Genomic DNA, 19,598 nt, shown 5'->3' with positions numbered 1-19,598 from the left:
CAGTGCCCTGATTACATTCCTACATGTCTCCCTGTGAGGAGATGCCGCTGATCGGCTCTCCTCTCCTCACACTGTCAGTGTGAGGCGAGGAGAGCCGATTACTGGTATCTCTGTGTTTACATGTGACCAGCTGTGATTGGACACAGTCGATCACATGGTAAAAGACCCACAGAGGGGGCTCTTTACAGAGATCGGGGGAGTGCCATGTCTTAGCAACACGGCGCGGCCGCTACGCTACGTGCCCCCGCGCGAGAGTGGCTGTTCTGGGATGACGTCATCCCAGAACGAGAGTCGCACAGTTTGGTCTCCGTCAGAGGTCATGGGTCTAACAGCAGGACAATGACTCAAAGCACATGTCAAAAAGCAACCAGAAATGCTTTAAAAAAAAGTCCATTTAACATGGTTTCCTATGGGACACGTTCTGTAGTGCAAATCTGCAAAATGCAAAAAACACTGAAAATGCATAGGTGTGAACCAGACCTTAATCCCATAGAGCACTTGTGGAGAGATCTCAAAACAGCAGTTGAGAAAAAGGAACCCTTCTAATCTGAGAGACCTGGAGCAGGTGTAAGAAACTCATTGATGGTTACAGGAAGCAATTGATTTCATTTTTTTCAATGGGTGTACTACCAAATATTAAATTGAGGGTGCCAATAATTTTGTCCAGTCCATTTTTGGAGTTTTGCATTGAATGTGTCAGATTTGGCCTTTTCTTTCTCCACTTCTTTGTGTCATACCAATACAAATAAAGTAAATAAACACGAGAATTCCTAAACATTTGTAATTGCAACAATTTTTGGTTGTTATGGTGCATTATCTGACAGTAATGCAGGAGTGACAATATTTTTGGCCATGACTGTATAATATATTATATATATATATATATATATAAAAAGAAGAAAATATATAAAAATGTGTGCTTATAAATCATTATTTTAAAATGTTATCTTCCAACTAACCTCCAAGCATGGATTAGTATCAATATTTCTAAGTGAAGCCATCTTACTGAAAAATAAAAAAACAACAAAATTAGATTTTCGTATGTTATAGAATATCACCAAATTTAACATTCACTTGGTCTATGTAAATTCCTCTTAAATCTAAAATGGTTAAAGTGGAAAATCACTCTAGACCTAATAAACATTATCCACTTCTGCTCCGGAAGGTTTACCCCCCTTTATGACCAGGTCATTTTTTGCAACAGGGCACTCTGTTACTTTAACTGACAATTGCGCAGTCGTGCGACACTGTACCCAATTAAAATGTATGTCCTTTTTATCCCACAAATAGAGCTTTCATTCTTCATCACTTGAGGCCAAAATGTATTCTACTACATATTTTCAGTAAAAAAATCCCAATAAGCGCATATTGATCGGTTTGCGCAAAAGTTATAGCGTCCAAAAACGATGGGGTATATTTATGGATTTTTTACTAGTAATGGTGACAATCAGACTTATAGCGGAACTGCGATTCAGGCAGCCGCAGCTTACTGAATACAATGGCAGTGCAGAACACTGGGGTTAATTTACTTAAACTGGAGAGTGCAAAATCTGGTGCAGCATGACACAGAAACCAATCAGCGCTTCCAGGTTTTATTGTCACAGCTTATTTAAACAAGCTGAAGTTAGAAGCCGATTGGCTACTATGCAAAACTGCACCAAATTTTTCACTTTCCAGTTTTAGAAACACAACTCCACTGATAAGCCTCCTTTAATTTCTACAAAGAACACCTGAGAAGTATAAACAATAACCTTATTATGTGGCCAATCACAATTTTTGAATATAATACAGTACTATCCTTAAAGCGGTGGTTCCGCGGGAAAACGTTTTTTTTTTAAATAGCTTTTTTTTTATTCATGAAAGTCTAGGTCTTCCAAAAAAATTGCATTTGAAAGACCGCTGTGCAAATACAGTGTGGCATAATATATTGCAACAATATTCTTTAGGGTCTCTGCTAAACAAAAAAAATAAAAATTATATATTTGGGGTTCCAAGTAATTTTCTAGCAAAAAATACTGACTTTAACTTGTAAGCAACAAGCGTCAGAAAAAGGCTTAGGCATGAAGGGGAAACATTAGTAAATGCATGTAAAAATAAATAAAAAATCCATCCCCCAGAGCTTCATTATACACAGACACAGCAACAGTTGGTAATTGAATTGATTTATAAACTTGATGGGAAACAAGGACCAAAATATTTCCTTTTATAATTCAAGTGCATCTCCAGGCAAAACTTTGTATTTTGTTTTACATGCAGTGGAGAAGCAATATAATGTCTGCCAGGTTTTTAATGCTTACTGTGGCTATGTTGGGGAGATTTTCACTTGTTTTCTGTTTTGACGACAAACCTGTCACAGGACAGGAAGTGAGAATAAAATTCCAAAAGGGTCACAGACAGCAATAAAAACATGTTTTACTCAAAGGATAAGTTCACATTTGGCAACATGTTACACCCATATTCAGGGTGCAACATGTTACAAATGCACTGGCTCCTGCAACCATCCCCCATTTTGACAGCAAGCAGGGCATCTTCTCCCCCAGCTTGCTAACACAAAAAAAAACAAAAAAAACACTTATCATTCATTCACAAAGTTCTGTACATTGGAAACTGCAAGTGCCAACAGCCTTTGCAGCTGTTGGCTTGTCGTACCAGGGAGCTGTTGAGCACTGTAGGCATTTAATTGAACTTCCTGTCAGAGTGTAATTGCCTGCTCTTTTCAGAGGTACAGCCAGACAGATATACGGACAGTCTGCAGGACTGTGGCATTACACCCATGATCTGCTGATCGGCTTTACAGGTTTCTAACAAAAAAAATTATAAATGCATATTTTTTTTACCTGTACTTTTGTAAAGGTGAACTTATACTTTAAATAGTGGGACAGAACAAACGCCCCCCCGCTGGTAAAAGAGCTGCAAGAAGACAGCGGAAAAGCCCAGCAGAAGGAAGAAGGCACCTGAGAGCAGAAGAAGAGACCCCAGAAGTCAGAAGACCCCCCAGAGCTGCCTAATAAATGACTTTTAAAACCTGTGTAGTGTGTTTTTTACATTTTTTCCCCTCCAGGTGAATGGGTAGGGGTATGATGTACCCCATACTCATTCACCTAGGGTAGGGGGGCTGGGATCTGGGGGCCTTCCTATTAAAGGGGGCTCCCGTATTCCGATAAGCTCCCCGCCCGCCAGGGTTGTCGGGAAGAGGCCCTTGCCCCCATCAACATAGGGACACGGTGCTTTGGGGTGGGGTGGGCCGCAGGGCTCCCCCCTGCCCCAAAGCACCTAACCCCCCATGTTGAGGGCATGCGGCCTGGTACGGTTCAGGAGGGGGGGGGGGCGCTCGCTCATTCCCACCCCCTTTCCTGACCGACCGGGCTGCATGCTCAGATAAGGGTCTGGTATGGATCTTGGGGGAACCCCCATGCTGTTTTTTTGGCGTACGGGGTTCCCCTTGAAATCCATACTAGACCCAAGGGCCTGGTATGCTCTTGGAGGGGGAACCCATGCCGGTTTTTTATTTAAAATTTGGCGTGGAATTCCCCCTCAAGATTCATACTAAACGCAGCTGACACGGTGCACTGCGATTACCTGCGGTTGTGTGCGGATAGCTGTGCCAAATCGCACCTGGACGCATTCAATTAAATTTTTTCTATTCGCACCAAACTGCAGGTAACAAAACCGCAGCTAAACGCAGTGTGTGAAGGGTGTCATAGGAAAGCATTGTGTGCTTCTAGCTGCAGTAGAATCCGCAGCAAAAAGCACCATTCTATCTGTTCGTGTGAAAGGGGCCTAACTCCACTAGGCAAATTTAGCATTTCCTGTCCTTATTACATAAAGATAAAAAAGGAGGAGGAGGAGTGAGGATCACCAGGACAGAAAAGTACAGAAAATTGTCACCACATAGGCTCTTACCTTCCCTCACTGTAATAAATGTGTTTCAATTGCAGTGCCTGTCCCAAGCCACGTGGATAGATTTCCCAACAAACCTGTCTGTCTGACCCCTTACCAGGACAAAAAGTGAGGGGATTTTCCAAATGATAACAAAGACACTGAAAAAACAAAACAAAAAAAAACACGAGTTAATTTAACCCTTCCCCACCATTTCCATTACAAAAAAAAAAAGTTAGGTGGAGTTAGCTTACAAAAAAAAAAAAATTAAATAAGCCTCATTCACGTGGGGTCACGATGATTTTACATAAAACACGCCCAACATCTTACACTTTTGAATTAGGCGGGCTTACGCCGGCCAATTTACGCTACGCCGCCGCAACTTACGGAGCAAGTGCTTTGTGAATATTGCACTTGCCTGTCAAAGTTGCGGAGGCGGAGTGTAAATAGGATACGCTACGCCCGCACAGAGTTACACGCTCCCTACCTGAATCTGGCCCAATGTGTGTATGTGGCTTTAGACGACTTCCATTGAAATCAATGGGTACAGGTCGCCTAGAAGTCTGATTGATGGAGTACAGGAACCTTTTCTGAAGTCGGAACGACTTCAGTAGTGTACATTAAGACGGCTCTCATTCTCTTCCATTGCTTTTCGACAGCGCGACTTGGGGAGAGTTGGGGCGACCTGAAGTCTGATCCCAGGTCGCCCCAGTGTGAACCGATTATTTGCTGATCAGTCAGCATGTACTGGGGAGGGGGCGGGGAAACATTTTTGGTCAGTGTCAGGTCCTGGATGACATGCTGGCCACTTCCTTAGTAAAGGAGTAAATAAGATAAAGATGCCAACTGGTTATATTTAGGGATTTCAATGGCCAATTTAAAAAAAGGCTCCCCAATTTTCAATTAGTCCTGGGTTCTGTTACCTTTTTTGTGAGCAGAGTTTTTTGAAGCAGAGACGCTCAGGCCAAGTTTAGCAGTGTTGGTGGCATGCATCACTTAACAAGAACTCTATACCTAATTTTTCTACATGACAGGTCTAGGAAATAAAAACACAGTTGAACTCTCCTGCAATTTAATGTTCTCATGGCAAGAGGGGATTACATTTAGACTTATGTTATATAGCGGTCACAAGGGGTTTAATATTCATAGGTGGTCATAGGGATGCACATCTTACACATGTCACCACCAAATGTACAATTTCATCTAGCTGCACCACACATAGAAGCCATACTAAAGCTTCTATGTATGAAATATATGAATAGAGTGGGCGGACCTCCATTCTTACAATCTGTTCCACAGTACCATGTGATCCGGTTGCAGTGCTTTTTTTAAAACTCCTCCATGATTAAGCCCTGGGGGTGGGGCAAAACATGTTGGGGGCATGGCCTGGATGAACCGAACTATGTCTGCTTTTGCCTGTTAACTGCTTGAGCCTGGGGAGGTGTGTGGTGGCTGGGCTATCACTTCCCATTTATACAGTGTGCATTACTTTTGGAGTGATCCAGTATGATTTCGGCCCATTCAAATGAATAAAATCTCAGCGCACTGAGATGCACATGAACGTGGACCGTGCTCCTGTGTAATTCAGGTTTAAACTACCCCGTAGTGAAACTTTCAATTAAAATGGCTGTCATTGCCCCAGAAGAGAACAGCACATGAACCATTTTTCAATTGCAGCATCCATCTCACATGTGCGTCAGAAGGACTTTGGGGTGCCATTGTTAATGAATATATTCACACCACACTACCACATAAGGCCCCCTTCACACGATTGGATCGATCAGATCCACCTGTCCGTTTTTCAGACAGACCCGATCGGATCAACCAATATCCTCTATGGGGATGCGATACATTCGCCATCCGTCCAGTGGGTCAGATCAGATGACAATTGGATGGAACACACATGCAGTCCATGTTCATCCAACCGCCCCATAGAGGAGACTGGGCTGTGTCCTTGTCTGCTCTGCATAGCGGAGTGGACAGGACCTGTCATCTGCCTGCTCAGCGGGGATCAGCAGAGAGATCCATCCCTCACTGATCAGGTGGATTCTGTTTGGACGGATTTGCCCTGGAAGAATGGGGCCCAGCATGCAAAAGCATGTTCCTGCAATCCACTGCACTGGAAAACATCTCAATGGACCCTTAGAAGAACCTGTGGCACATGGGCTCTACTATTGCATGCCTGTTTATCTGATGATATCTGACTGTCCTACCCATTTAATGGCTTTGAATAGAACTTAAAGCTTTGGAGAGAGGAGAGAGGTATTAGAACTCCTGTCAAATGTTTTTGATGTCTGTGCCCTTTAGGAAGATTTGCCCTATTTTTCCTATTTACCGTTATCACAGAGCAAAAGAGAAATAATGACACCACAACAGTAATAGAGAGAAAGTCTTCCAATGGGGACACCAATTCTGGTGATTTTATGTAAAGATGAACTTACCCTTTAAAAGGTAAGTAAATTTGTTTTTTTCTCTCCCCATTATACTTACCTAGGTGGATGCAGCATCGTTTCGATGCTGCATCTGTCCTCTTGAGCCTCTACACTGAGAACTGAGCAATCGAACATCGCTGATCACCGACAACTCCACAAGCAGAGAACTGCTGACTGTCAATTAGCAACTCCCTGATCTGCCTACTCCTCGCTCACTGGAGTGCTGAGCTGTGAAGGGAAGTGGCCATCTCAGGCTCTCAGCGGTTTGATGAGAAGCTGTGCAGGGTGTCAGTCTGGGCCCCTTGCGGATCCAGACTTCCATTGTCTGGATGACGCGGTGCCTGGGCTGACTTCTGTGACATCAGCAGAGAGCGGACTTCAGACCACTCTCTGCTGAATATGAGTTGCAGGAGTGCAAAAGGAATTGCACTCCTGTGACCCATAAGAGAAGCCCAACCAAATGAGCTTCGGCTGGACTTCCCCTTTAAAGGAGATGCATGTTATCGTTTTTTTCCCCAGAATCATACTTACCTAGGTGGATGCAGCATCGATCCGATGCTACATCTGTCCCCCAATGCTTCTTCACTGAGAACCGAGCGATTGAACACCACCGATGGCTCGGTTCTCTCAGCTCCCCGAACAGAGAGCTGCTGACTGTCAATCAGCGGATCACTGCTCTGCCTCCTCCTCCTCATTGGAGGAGCCGAGCTGTGGAGGGGTGGGGAGTGGCCGTCTCAGGCTGTCAGCGGCTCGCTGAGAGGCTGAGACAGACATCAGTCCAGGCACTTAGCAGATCCAGACTTTATTGTTAGGATGATGTGGTGTCTGGACTGATTTCTGTGACATTAGCGGAGAGCAGACTTCAGTCCGCTCTCTGCTGAAAACGGGTCACAGTAGTGCAAAACGAATTGCACTCCTGTGAACCATAGGAGAAGTCCAGGCAAACGAGCTTTGGATATACTTCTCCTTTAAGAAAGAAAAAAAATGCATTGGACTGCATTAAAAACACACCAAAATTCACTGGAACACATTAAAAAAACGCAAACAGAAAAGCATCCAGACTGTGTTTCTATTGTGTGAACTGGCCCCTAAATCCTATGGAACTCTTTCTACCGGTCTGTTGCTTTTGGCTGTTTTCACACTGCTCTGTTGGTAAAAACACAGAATGCATCACTTTAAAGGGGTTGTAAACCCTCAAGGTTTGTCAACTTAATGCATTCTATGCATTAAGGTGGACAACCTCCTGTGATGCAGCAGCCCCCCAGAGCCACCCTTTTACTTACCTGATACAGGGACAAGCACACTAGCTCCAGCCAGTGTCTCTGGTCCTGATTGGGAAGATTGATAGCAGCCATTGGCTCCCGCTGCTGTCAATCAAATCCAATGATGCGAGAGCTGGGGCTGTGTCCTGCTGTCTGTGTCAATGGACCCAGCAGCAAGACAGGGGGAGCGTGCCCCACGGGGGCTCTCCAACGGGGTGTTTAGTCAGATTAGGCAATCTGTCAGAATCTGTAACGAAAGTGACGTTCCGTCGCCACCATCTTGCTACACCCCGCACTCCTCCACAATAAGAATACAGTGAAAAGGCAGCAAGCGGACATTTTCTTACACCCACTGGAGTTTTGCATTCCACACTGAGCTTATAAGGTCAAATACAGTATTTAGAAATCTGACAGAGTTTAGATCTGCTGATCTCACAGGTTTGCTAATCTGACAGAACACCTCTGCTTTTATAATTCAATATGTAAACAGTACGTCGGATTTCTAAATACAGTATTTCACCATTTAAGCTCCATTTACTGTTAAAGGGACTCTAAAGGTTCCCCCTTTTTTTTACAACAGACATGTTATACTTACCTTCACTGTGCAGCTCATTTTGCACAGAGTGGCCCCAATCCTCGTCTTCTGGGGTCCCTCGGTGGCTGTCTCGGCTGCTCCCCGCAAGAAATAACCCCCTTCATGGAAGCTCTCTCCCATGGCGGTTAGTTGTTGCGGGCGCACTCCCGTGATACAGCCTGCGGCTATAGCCGCTGACTGTATCACTGATTTGATTGACAGCAGCGGGAGCCAATGGCTGCTCTGCTATCAATCAACCAATGAATGACCCTTAAGCCCCGACCAAAGCCAGCGCGTTCAAGGTGCAGGACCTTCGAGGGGTCAGGTAAGTAAACGGGGGGGGGGGGGCACTAATCCTCGGATGTTTTTTCACCATTAAGGTGAAAAAACATGAACCTTTAAAAATAAGTGTGAAATGCAAAACTGCGGTGGGTGTAACAAGATGTCCGCTTGCGCCCTTCTCTCTGTATCCTTACTGTGGAGGAGTACAGGGTGTAGCAAGATGGCGGCGACGGAACGCCACAAACTCGGGTCGCCAAATCTGATGAAACGGGGGCACTCAAAAAGAGGAGGAGCTAGGAGAGCCGCAGAGGGACCTCAGAAGAGCAGGATCGGGGGCGCTCTGTGCAAAACCAACTGCACAGAGGAGGCAAGTATAACATGTTTGTTTTGTTTTTAAACAAATCTTTACATATCCTTTAAATCCTATGTATTTTTTTTTACTCCAGTCTGTCGCGTTTATAAAAGTCCTGCTTATTGCATTTTTGGTGCAGTAAATAAAAACGCGCCTCTTCATTGAAATGAATGGAAAGCGTAGCAGAAATGCAACGCACTGCGACAAAAACACATATGCATTTTTGCAATGGAGCATTATGAAAGCAGCCTTAGGAGCGGACTGGAGTGAGTGGATAACATAAAGAAGAGTGAAGTGACAGGAGTGTGAGGGAGGAAGCAGGAAGGAGGGCAGTAATGGCAGCCTCCATGTGTCCTCCTCAGTAACCTGGTGACCCCCTCCTCCCGCACAGACACACACACACATCCCAGTGTACCCCATAGAGCAGCCCAGGTCATGCATACACCGTGTGAGTGGAGCTCAGCAGTCATGACCCTGACCCCCCAGGAGGAGGAGGAGGAGGACATGTGCTGCACACACACTGGGGTGACAATGACAAGCCTGTGTGTGGCAGGCAGGTGGAGGAGCAAAGCCCCGGACAAATAGAAGGAAGGGCGGAAGAGCCACAATACCTGTGACCGGGAAGGTCAAAACAACCCCCTCACACAAGTCGGAAAACTCCAATTCGAAATACGTCAACTTCTCGCCTCGCTCCCCTTTAAGTAGTAGCGCACCCTAACTTGCTAAACAAACCCGGCCCCTTGTGCACTGACAAGTCCCTCAGCCAATCCTTCGCAGCCTTTTCTTGACTGCCAACCCCGCCAGCCAATCCTTCTACGTCCCGCCCCAAGCTGCTTCCCGCCCCGGACCCGCCCCACAACAGCGCACCGAAAAAGACTGGCGCGTCCTCCAGCCAATCCCCGGCCGGCCCGGTGACAGCACCGCCTCGGCCATTGGCTGTGGCTCCGCGGACCGCGGGCAAGGCGGCGGAGCTTAGCGGCAAAAGAGGGCGGTGTTTGAGGTGGGCGCGTCTCCCGGGGCAAGTTGGGTTGCTCCGCAGCGCATACACTACAATGGCTGCTGGAGAGAGGGGAAAGCAAACAATTTCCAGGCCCGCAGCGTCCAGGCGAAAATATGGGAAAAAAATTATTAAAAAATCGGAAAGGCGCGTAAACCCCGAAAATCGACCGTAGGAAGGATGTTAAGGCTCCCGCGGTGAGTTTGCGGCTGGTTTGGGCTGGCGCAGTCCCCTCTGAAGCGGAGAAAATCAGGGTTATTTAAATTATGGGAGAGGGGGGGACGGGAGAAGGAGGAGGAGGGGGGGAGAGGGAGAAAGCTGGGCAAAAAAAAAAGTTCTAGCACTTCACCCCCTCCTCTCCGCCTGTGCCGGGACTGGACTGGGGGGGTCCTGGGGGGCACTTGGGGGGGAAAGTGACACTTTTAGGGCAATTCATGTCATCAGAAGGGGGTGCAATAAATGGTGGATCTTGGGGGGGACAAAGTGATTTTTGATGGGGGGGGGGATGGGGGGTGACCCCAGGATGGGACCCCGGAGAGAAGCTCAGGATGGAAGTTGTGAGCAGCTTTTTCTTTCTTTCAGTGAATCTAGTGACAGGAGGCTGCAGAGAGGAGGGGGGAGAGGGAGAGAGAGAGAGGAGGGGAAGACATTAAAGGCAGACCAAAAAAATAAAGGGAAAATAATCAGTATAAAATCCCCCGATCTGCCCACACTGCCCCGATCTCCACGGGGGGCACCACGGTGGGCTCCCCATCCACCCTGCACTCCTTTCATCTTCAATCCGGGGCTCCTTGTTGCATTTCCATGCTCTTCTTTACGGGGGGGGGTTGCAGGGTCCTATCTGATCTGCCCCCCCCCCCACTTTGTCTCCCTCCCCCCTTTCTAAGATGGGGTGCCCATACCGATCGCTATGTGTGCCCCCCCATCCTCCTTTCCCTGCCCCGATGTCCGGATCGGGCACAGAGGACGGGTTCCTGGGACAGCTTGTTGTCAGTATCATAAACAACCAAAATGGAGGGAGAATAGAAGGCATAACTAAATAAGAAAAAATCGTAAAAAAATTCCTAAAAAATCCCAGCTTTGCCCATCGGTCCCGGTGTTTTGCAGCATCGCACGGTCCCGGCTTTTCCAGCTTGCCTCCTTAACCATTCCGTCCCCGCAGCCCTCCCAGTTTTTTTTTTTTTTTACACACATTCTCCTTTTTTTTTTTTCTTTAATAAAAAGTTTGTGAAAGTTTTTGTAAAGTGAGGATGGGGCTGGGGGCGAGGAATCCGGGGCAGGCGCCTGTGTTGACGTTTTCTGTGTTTGTTATTACTTTATTATTGGGAAAAAAACAAACAAACTACAAAAAAAACAAAAACAAAAAAAGAATATAATCAACGTGGATGGGGAGCTGGCACGATGTGTGTGAGAGCAATTCATGGCTGCCTTGTTAGAAGTGTTTGTGGAGGTGATGTGAACTGTCTTCCTTGTCACTTTTCTACATGCTAAAAAAAAAAACTTATCTTTGCAAAGCAAGCTCTTGCCTCCCCCCACCCCCCCGCCGCTGTGAACACTCAGCCATTGCAAGGGCTGCAAGCTTGTGTTCTTCATAGTGCTGAGCTGATGAAGGGGGGGCAGCTAATGTGGCATCATCAGTCCCTTTTTTAATTTGGGGTTGCACTTTATGCACTTCACCTGCTGTAAAAGATCCAGCAGTTCCTGCTGCTGATTTACCCCCCCCCTCTTCTTTAGTATACAGCAACATGCATATTGCATAGTGTGCAATGGGAAGGAGATGGAGCTGCTGCTGATTTACCCCCCCTCCTCTTCTTTAGTATACAGCAACATGCATATTGCATTGTGTGCAATGGGAAGGAGATGGAGCTGCTGCTGATTCCCCCCCCCCCCATCTTCTTTAGTATACAGCAACATGCATATTGCATTGTGTGCAATGGGAAGGAGATGGAGCTGCTGCTGATTCCCCCCCCCCCCCCATCTTCTTTAGTATACAGCAACATGCATATTGCATTGTGTGCAAAGGGAAGGAGATGGAGCTGCTGCTGATGCTGTGTTCCACGTGGGGCTGGGGGCAGAGGAGATGCTTTTAAAAAGACAGGAGCACGTTGTCCAATTCCTGCTCTGGGCTCATATTCTTTAGTAGCTTTGTACATTTCCATGAAAACTTTGCTGCATACCAATGTTTTGTGTTCTCTTGTTTTATTTCTCTGCTATAGTCAAGGTGTGGGGTGTAGTTAGGAGCCTCTGCATGGGCTCCATAGTTCTGAGCATGTGAAAGTGGTCAGACATGCAAAGTGATAAGATTTCAAAGTAAAAATGTTGAAATATGACTATCTAGCCCTAAGACCCATGTCTAATGCTCATTCTTATGCAACACTACCCTGCCTGTGATATGAGCAGTAGTAGAAGGTTAGATGAATGCTTGTTAGTTTCCTGTACACATTTTTTTTTTAGACAGCATCTCTTTCTAAGGCAACCTATTCATGCAGACGGGTGGACATCTAATGCATGTTATGCACGGAGTTGGAATTGTGGTTCTATTATTAGTATTATCATTATTGGGCTCCATGCACACTGGCTCTATATGAGCGTTTTTTTCCCCCAAAGGAGTTTTTCTAAGCCCAGTGTGCATGGAGCCTTAGACAGCATCTCTTTCTAAGGCAACCTATGCATGCAGAAGGGTGGACATCTAATGCATGTTAGGCACAGAGTTGGAATTGTGGTTATATTATTAGTATTATCATTATTGGGCTCCATGCACACTGGCTCTATATGAGCGTTTTTTTCCGTCAAAGGAGTTTTTCTAAGCCCAGTGTGCATGGAGTCTTAGACATCATCTCTTTCTAAGGCAACCTATGCATGCAGAAGGGTGGACATCTAATGCATGTTATGCACAGAGTTGGAATTGTGGTTATATTATTAGTATTATCATTACTGGGCTCCATGCACACTGGCTTAAAAATCGCTGCTACTACAGGAGTTTTGTGTTCTACCAGCTAACATTCTCCTATGTGTCCATGCACATTGCATTACAAGCATATTTTAAGCTCAGCGTTTAGAGGCAAGAAAAAAAAACATTCTGGTTTGCCTTCCTAATTGGAGCTTTCTGGCAGAAAAAAAACATAAAATCTTCCTAAATTTGTCTAAATGTTGTACAAAAAACGCTCTATATGAGCGTTTTTTTTCTGCCAAAGGAGTTTTTCTAAGCCCTGTGTGCATGGAGCCTTAGACAGCATCTCTTTCTAAGACAACCTATGCATGCAGAAGGGTGGACATCTAATATGTTATTTACAGAGTTTGAATTGTGGGTATATTGTTATCATTATTTATATAGCGCCAACAGTTTGCGCAGAGCTGTACAACGTTAGGGCAAACAGTACAGTTGCAATTCAACTTTTATACAACATGTGTTTGCACTTTAATTCTCAATGTTGACATAAATTGTGCAAAAACTGATTAATAAACAAGCGCTGCGCTAATAAGCAACAAAGTTGCATATATGTGATAATTAAAGTGCAAACATATGCAATTGAATTGCAACTGTACTGTTTGCCCTAACGTTGTGCAGCTTTATTTATCATACATATGCAACTTTGTTACTTATTAGCAGAGCACTTGTTTATGAATCAGTTTTTTGCACAATTTATGTCAATTGTGATGTTTGCAGCTCCTTTAATTCTTTTAGCGCCATATCTTTTGAGTAATAATTCAATAGAGGGGTTGATTTACTAAAACTGGAGAGTGCAGAATTCTGGTGCAGCTATGCATGGTAGCCAATCGGCTTCTAACTTTAGCTTGTTCAGTTAAGGTTTGACAATAAAACCTGGAAGCTGATTGGTTTGTATGCTGAGCTACACCAGATTTTGCATGTAAATCAGCCCCATAGTAAATTGATTATGAAATCTGTCATGAGGCAAAGTCATTTGGGAGGTTTGTAGATAGATGTAGAGGATACAATAGTAAATATGATCATCTTTGACTATGAAATTTATAAGACAAGCTAGCCAAGTATTAGGTTAATTATAACAAGCAATTAAAATATTCCTTTTGTGATGCACGATATTTAGGACAATAGTGATACTTTTAAAAGCCACTTCTTTAAAATGTGGTTCTGCTTCATAGTCCTGATATGTTCCTGTATTGCTGCTCATGTGATGTGTAAAAATACAATTGGTCACTAGTTGGCATCTTTATATTGCAAATGTATAAATAATTTTTGTGTTGTCTTAATCAGATTCTTTTTAAGAACTGATGGATCTAAATATATCTCGTCTTTGGAAATCAAAACTATTTTTAGAAAGAGATTAGCATTAAAACATGCAATTACAATTTTCATTGTTGTTTTGTAATCTGTAAGATCAATTGAAATGAAACCAAATGAAGAGAGGTCCTTTAGCTGGTGTAGTTCTTGAAATGTGACTCAGTGCTCAGTTCATTTATTTGACATATATAATGAGCTTGTTACATTTTAATCTTTGCTACATTTTAGCTGTATTTTGTGGATGTGTACAGTTTAGTTCTGTTAAGTCTTTGAACAGCTTCTGCTTGTTGTATGCCTCCTTGTATCTGTGTATATGCCTTGCTGGTGACTGAGTGATATGTCCTAAATATCCATTCTATATTGGGCCTTTTCCAGCCCTTTAATTGCTGCCATGTAAAGGTAACATGCATTAACATTTTGATGAAGCTAAATGATGCTGGCATGTGCAGCTTGAACAATTATATTATATTGTAGCTTGGTTAAAGTAAATATTTGATGGAAAGAAATGGTTTTGTATAGATTCTCATGGTTGAACTATAGTTGTGTATTTGAGCTATCAAGATGAAATAGAATCATTTAACCTTTTTTCTACATTCATTAGAGTACTGTGACTTGTATGTATTTAATGATGTGCAGTGCATTGAAAACCATTGCTTTGTTAGTTAAAAGGGAGTTATGTGTCAGTAGTTTGCAGTTGTAGCAAATCAATATAACATACCGTTTGCTTTTTTGTGTTATTAGTCTGTTTTTAAGGGGAATGTTTTATTTTGATAAACTTTTAGCTGTTTTATTTGTGATGGAAGGTGTGATATATAATTTTGTATTGTGTTGTGTTTTATAATACTGTTTAGGATAATTGTTTTTCTAATGTGTTTCCCTTGTGATGCATATAAACCTATAGTGGCTTTAGACCATTGCATAAAGTGTTTATAACTGACATCATTTGATGAATTCAGTTAATCGCATTACAGTTTCAGTTTTGACTGGGGTTTTCTTATAAAATGAAACTGATAAGTGTTTTAGTCTTTAGTTGCAAGTTAGCTAAGTTACTTTTTTTGCTGTATATTACAGTAATGTGAGGGTACTTGCGTGGCTTTGGCATTAAACTTTTAATTAATTACTCTACATTCATGTTTTCTGTACTTCCTATGGTTGACAGAAATACATTTCATTGCCTGAATTATTTATTTAGCATAGTTAGAAAGTGTAGATTTTAAGTGTTAAAGAGTTTTTAACAACATTTTAGAAAATGATCAAAGTAGATATGTGAAATGAAGGTGGTCTAGTTGGAAGCAATATTGTTCAACACATAGCTGACATCCTGTCCAGATATCCTATAGAAGAAAACTACCAGGGGTGGTTTTGTTGTCTCCTTTTGTCTAAGATGGCAGCTAATACAGCACAAGTATGTCCAGCACATTGAAATGTCATAGACCTTGTTTTTGGTCAAGTGTTAGTATTTTTCCACAGAGAGAGGTTGATTTTTCTAAAGTATTAGAGACTGTTTACAGATCTTAATAAATTAGGTGAATTAATCATGTGCCAGAAAAATAAAACTTTTTTTTTTTTTTTGTATTTCCTTACGCATGATTAGGTATTCAGAGTAAACACATATTCCCCTTATGCACTAACATTAACCTTAATACTACTTTAGTAAATCAAACCCATATTATTGAATATTATTAGATTATCCTGCATGTTATGTACATTTGTAGAGGTCCTTTGAAGGAAAGAGATATATTCTAATTTGTCAGTTTATTAAAAGCATCTTTAACTGTTACTGTAGTTGCAGTTCTGATAGGAAATTAATATATCATTATTGGTACCAACACATTAAGCAACTTCTGAACTTGTACTCTTGGCAATCACTGGGGTTGACATACTATAGGCAAATAGGCTGTTCACTTTGCAAAGAGGGTGTTCCATAGACTGTGTATAAGGTGAAGCTTTGATGACTTCCATGACCCAATCATGTGCAAAAAAAACAAAACAAACACTGGGGTTGATTTACTAAAACTGGAGAATGCAAAATCTGGTGTAGCTCTGCATAGAAACCAATCAGTTTACATTTTTTTTGTCAAAACTTAATTGAAAAAGCTGAAGTCAGAAGCTGATTGGCTACCATGCACCTTAGCGCCAGATTTTACACTCTCCTGTTTTAGTAAATCAGCCTCACTGTGTTTTTAGTTGCCTTGCACATGATTGAGTATTCTCTGCAAAGTGAATTTTAATCACATTCACTAAGGCTGGGTTCACACTACGGTTTTCCCGTCCGTCAGCCGCATACGATTTATATGTAAAACCGTATGCGGCTGAAACGGACGGGAACGTATGGAACCGCACATATGTACGTTTTCCATTGACATTAATGTTAAAGGAAAACGTATGCGGTTGCCATACTGTTTTAAAAACGACCGCAAAACCGTGGTTGAACACGGTTTTGCGTACGTTTAAAAAACGTTTTGCCAGCAAATCGTACGCACCCGGATGCATCTGAGTGCATACGATTTGCAATGCATTCTCTATCTATACGTTTTCCCGTCCGTGCCCGTACGTTTTCAATACTGAAATCGTATGCGGCTGACGGACGGGAAAACCGTAGTGTGAACCCAGCCTAAGCTAAGAGAACTCTATTGCAAAGTGTAAATTCTCTTGCAAAGTGAATAGTCAGATTGCCTTTAGTAATTCCACATCTCTGAATACATATGACACTCATGTGACCCTTGTTGCTAAAGTGAGCCAATCGGGTACAAGTTGGAGCATGTAATCTGATACTGCTGCAAACATGGCAGAGCAAGGGAATAAGACAAATGTAACAGGAACCTTGTGTTATAGTGTTGATCAGTAGCTACATGCCATTGATGCATCATATTCTATTATAGGTAGTTGGGAACAAGGTATACATTACACGTTTGTAAGTGCCATGTAGGTTGTCTTGCTAGGATTTTAATTAACATAATTTTCCCTGTAAATATTGCAGTTGCTAAAACGACATGCTCATTATAGTGTGGTAAAGCTGTAATCATCTAATTATTGATTTAAACAATTATTGTTTCTACAGAATGACTGGCTGATCTTGTAGCTGCTGGGTTTTTATAGCCCTGTAAAACAGCTTTGTGGTTCATGGGTAGCATTGATCTTAAGTGATCAAATAGTGTATTTTATAATCCAATTTGCTTCATCTTCTTGAACCAAAACACACTGGCTTGATTGTTTTTCTAATTCGGAAGTCACTTGGTGTAAATGTATTTTGTGTTGGAGTTGTGATGCCTATTTTGTAACTTATGGTTTTCATTGATAAGGCATACATCCTTAACATTTGAATATAAAGTATACTATACATTGCTCAGCTAGGCAGTGTTTTATATGCTTAAATAAATGTTATATGTGAGGTAAGATTTTTGTTTAACACATCACCCTGTCATTGGAGTTTTTTTTTTTTTAATGCTAACATTTTATATGCTCTTTTAGAGACTTGGCAAAATATGATACTTTAATTGATAAAGTGCTGTATGTTCAAGCATTCTTTTGTAGGGTGACATATTCATTTTTTTACTGTTTAATGCCTTGTTTTATGTGTAGTCTGTAACCATACATGGGGCAGCCATGTTTCCTTGGTAATATATACATTGTGCTCAGTGATTGTGATCTACATAAATACATCCTCTAGGTGGCTTATTTTGTAGCTGATTTTATCACCAAGGTCATCCAGCCAGGTTTTCTATAATTGATTTTCGCCTTGTACCTTGAGTAAGGATGCTAACTGAAGTTTATGGTGCAGATAAAGTTGAGCAGTGTTTCCTATACACTTGTTCTTGCATCTGACAATTCCTGTTTGCATGAATAGTTGGGTCACATAGCTGAGACACTAGTCACATGCCCTTTGCACATGAACTGTTGGTAGGACTTGAGAACATATACAAATTTCTGTATGATGTTCACAAGGGAAACATGGCTTACCAAGCAAGGAACGTTTGACAATCAATTTATTTTTAGTATGCACCCCTCATACTCTAAGACTGAACTTTTAGGGCAAATAAAAGTAGAGCAACTCCTGAGCTGTTATCCATAGCAACTAGTTGCCCTCCCTGCTGCTTGTGAAAGATAACACCTTGTTGGTTATCACGGGCATCTGTTATACTGTTGTTCAAGTATTTTTCTTTGTTCAACTTTTTGTAAATCATCTCAAGTTGTTTTCCTCTAAAATCCTTTTGTCCAAAAGAGATTTAAAGACAATTTCCACATTTTAGGCAAGTTTTAAATATGAATGATCTGATGACACCCAGGGACTAACTGTTTTAAAAACATGGTTTATAAAGAATGAATTTGAATAGTGCCAATGAAGGAAACTTGAATTGAAAGAAAAACCATGGCTGCTGTTGCTGACCTTTCTTTGTGAAAGCAATAGTTGATTGTATGTGATGCTGATCCAGTGGCTTCGGTACTTTAAAGTCCAGCACCTGTAACCAGTATGCAGTTTAGCAGTTTTGACTTTTCTTACTGCCTGCTTCTTCCAGCTTAGTCACGTACTGATGCCAGAGTCTGCTAGGCGTCCAACAGTTTCAGAAGAAGGTAACTGAGAACAGTTTATACATTTTATTACAGATATTTATATAGCGCTGACAATTTACTCAGTGTTTTACATATGCAGTATATTGTATATTCACATCAGTCCAAGCCCTCAACGAGCTTACAATCTGGTCTCTAACATGCATGCATGCATACATACATACATACATACATACATACATACATACATACATGGTTGCATAGTTAGTCTGGCTGAAAAAAGACACAAGTCCATCTTGTTCAACCAATAAAATTACATTCTAGGGCCAATTTAGGTGGGAGACAATGAACCTATCAGCATGTCTTTGGAGTGTGAGCGGAAACTTAGTACAGGTTAAAAATGTTATTGCTGTACCTTAAAAAATGGCAGTCAAATATTATAACAGTGCAGAGTTTCTCAACTGCCTGCCCTCCCTCATTCGTCCTTCCCTGCCCCTGAGGGTGCAGTATGTGGCGTCAGGCAGGTGACAATTGACAACAACTAACAGACTTCAGTTAACCTTTCATTTCCTCATGAGTCATGCTGAAGTGTTAGACATACAAGTAAATAAGAGGGGGAATAAATCTCAGATCAGTAACCCTGTTATAATGCATTTAACACAGATTACTCAGATTCTTGCATTAAATGGTTTTAATTTAAATAGTGGTTGCCAAAACCACCGCATATGATCTGGCAACAGGGGCCTGAATGTAAAAGCAAAGTGATTTCTGCATTGCTCATAATGTTTTGCAACACAGAGATCTAGAATAATGTGCAAAAGAAACTCTAATGTGCACATTTATTTGATTACTTCTCAGTGCTTGAAAACCAAATGTTTTTTGTACTGTGCCGAGAATGTTAATTCCAGTGTTGGTACCCATGTCCCCTAACTATTACCTATCCATTTGGCCTTACCTAACTTTAACACTTAAGATACACCCCCCACCTCCATAAAAAACATGGATTTCTTTCTACGGGTGGGTGTTGCGTTTCATTCTTAACCTACCCTT

The 19,598-nt window shown here is 42.3% G+C and overlaps 2 protein-coding genes across 4 annotated transcripts in view; one reads left to right on the top strand and one right to left on the bottom strand.

Annotated features, from left to right (window-relative positions):
* The window catches only part of CHCHD7 (coiled-coil-helix-coiled-coil-helix domain containing 7), a 33,761-nt gene extending 26,095 nt beyond the window's left edge, over positions 1-7,666 (bottom strand). Inside the window, exons 1-3 of the mRNA XM_040354608.1 lie at positions 7,595-7,666; positions 3,904-4,040; positions 960-1,005 (exon numbers count right to left, since the gene is read on the bottom strand). Of these exons, the coding sequence (XP_040210542.1) occupies positions 960-1,005; positions 3,904-4,040; positions 7,595-7,666 (255 nt within the window). The remainder of the gene's footprint in view (positions 1-959; positions 1,006-3,903; positions 4,041-7,594) is intronic.
* Positions 7,667-9,806: 2,140 nt separating this feature from the next.
* Positions 9,807-19,598, top strand: part of PLAG1 (PLAG1 zinc finger) — a 70,977-nt gene continuing 61,185 nt past the window's right edge. For all 3 annotated transcript variants that reach the window (XM_040354231.1, XM_040354232.1, XM_040354230.1), the window contains exon 1: positions 9,807-9,975. The gene's annotated coding sequence lies outside the window, so the exon portion shown is untranslated. The remainder of the gene's footprint in view (positions 9,976-19,598) is intronic.

The sequence above is a fragment of the Rana temporaria genome, chromosome 5 (genome assembly GCF_905171775.1).
Source record: "Rana temporaria chromosome 5, aRanTem1.1, whole genome shotgun sequence".
NCBI classification, from domain to species: Eukaryota; Metazoa; Chordata; class Amphibia; order Anura; family Ranidae; genus Rana; species Rana temporaria.
The sequence above is the reverse complement of the archived record's forward strand: the minus strand, read 5'-3'. Positions and strand labels throughout refer to the sequence as shown.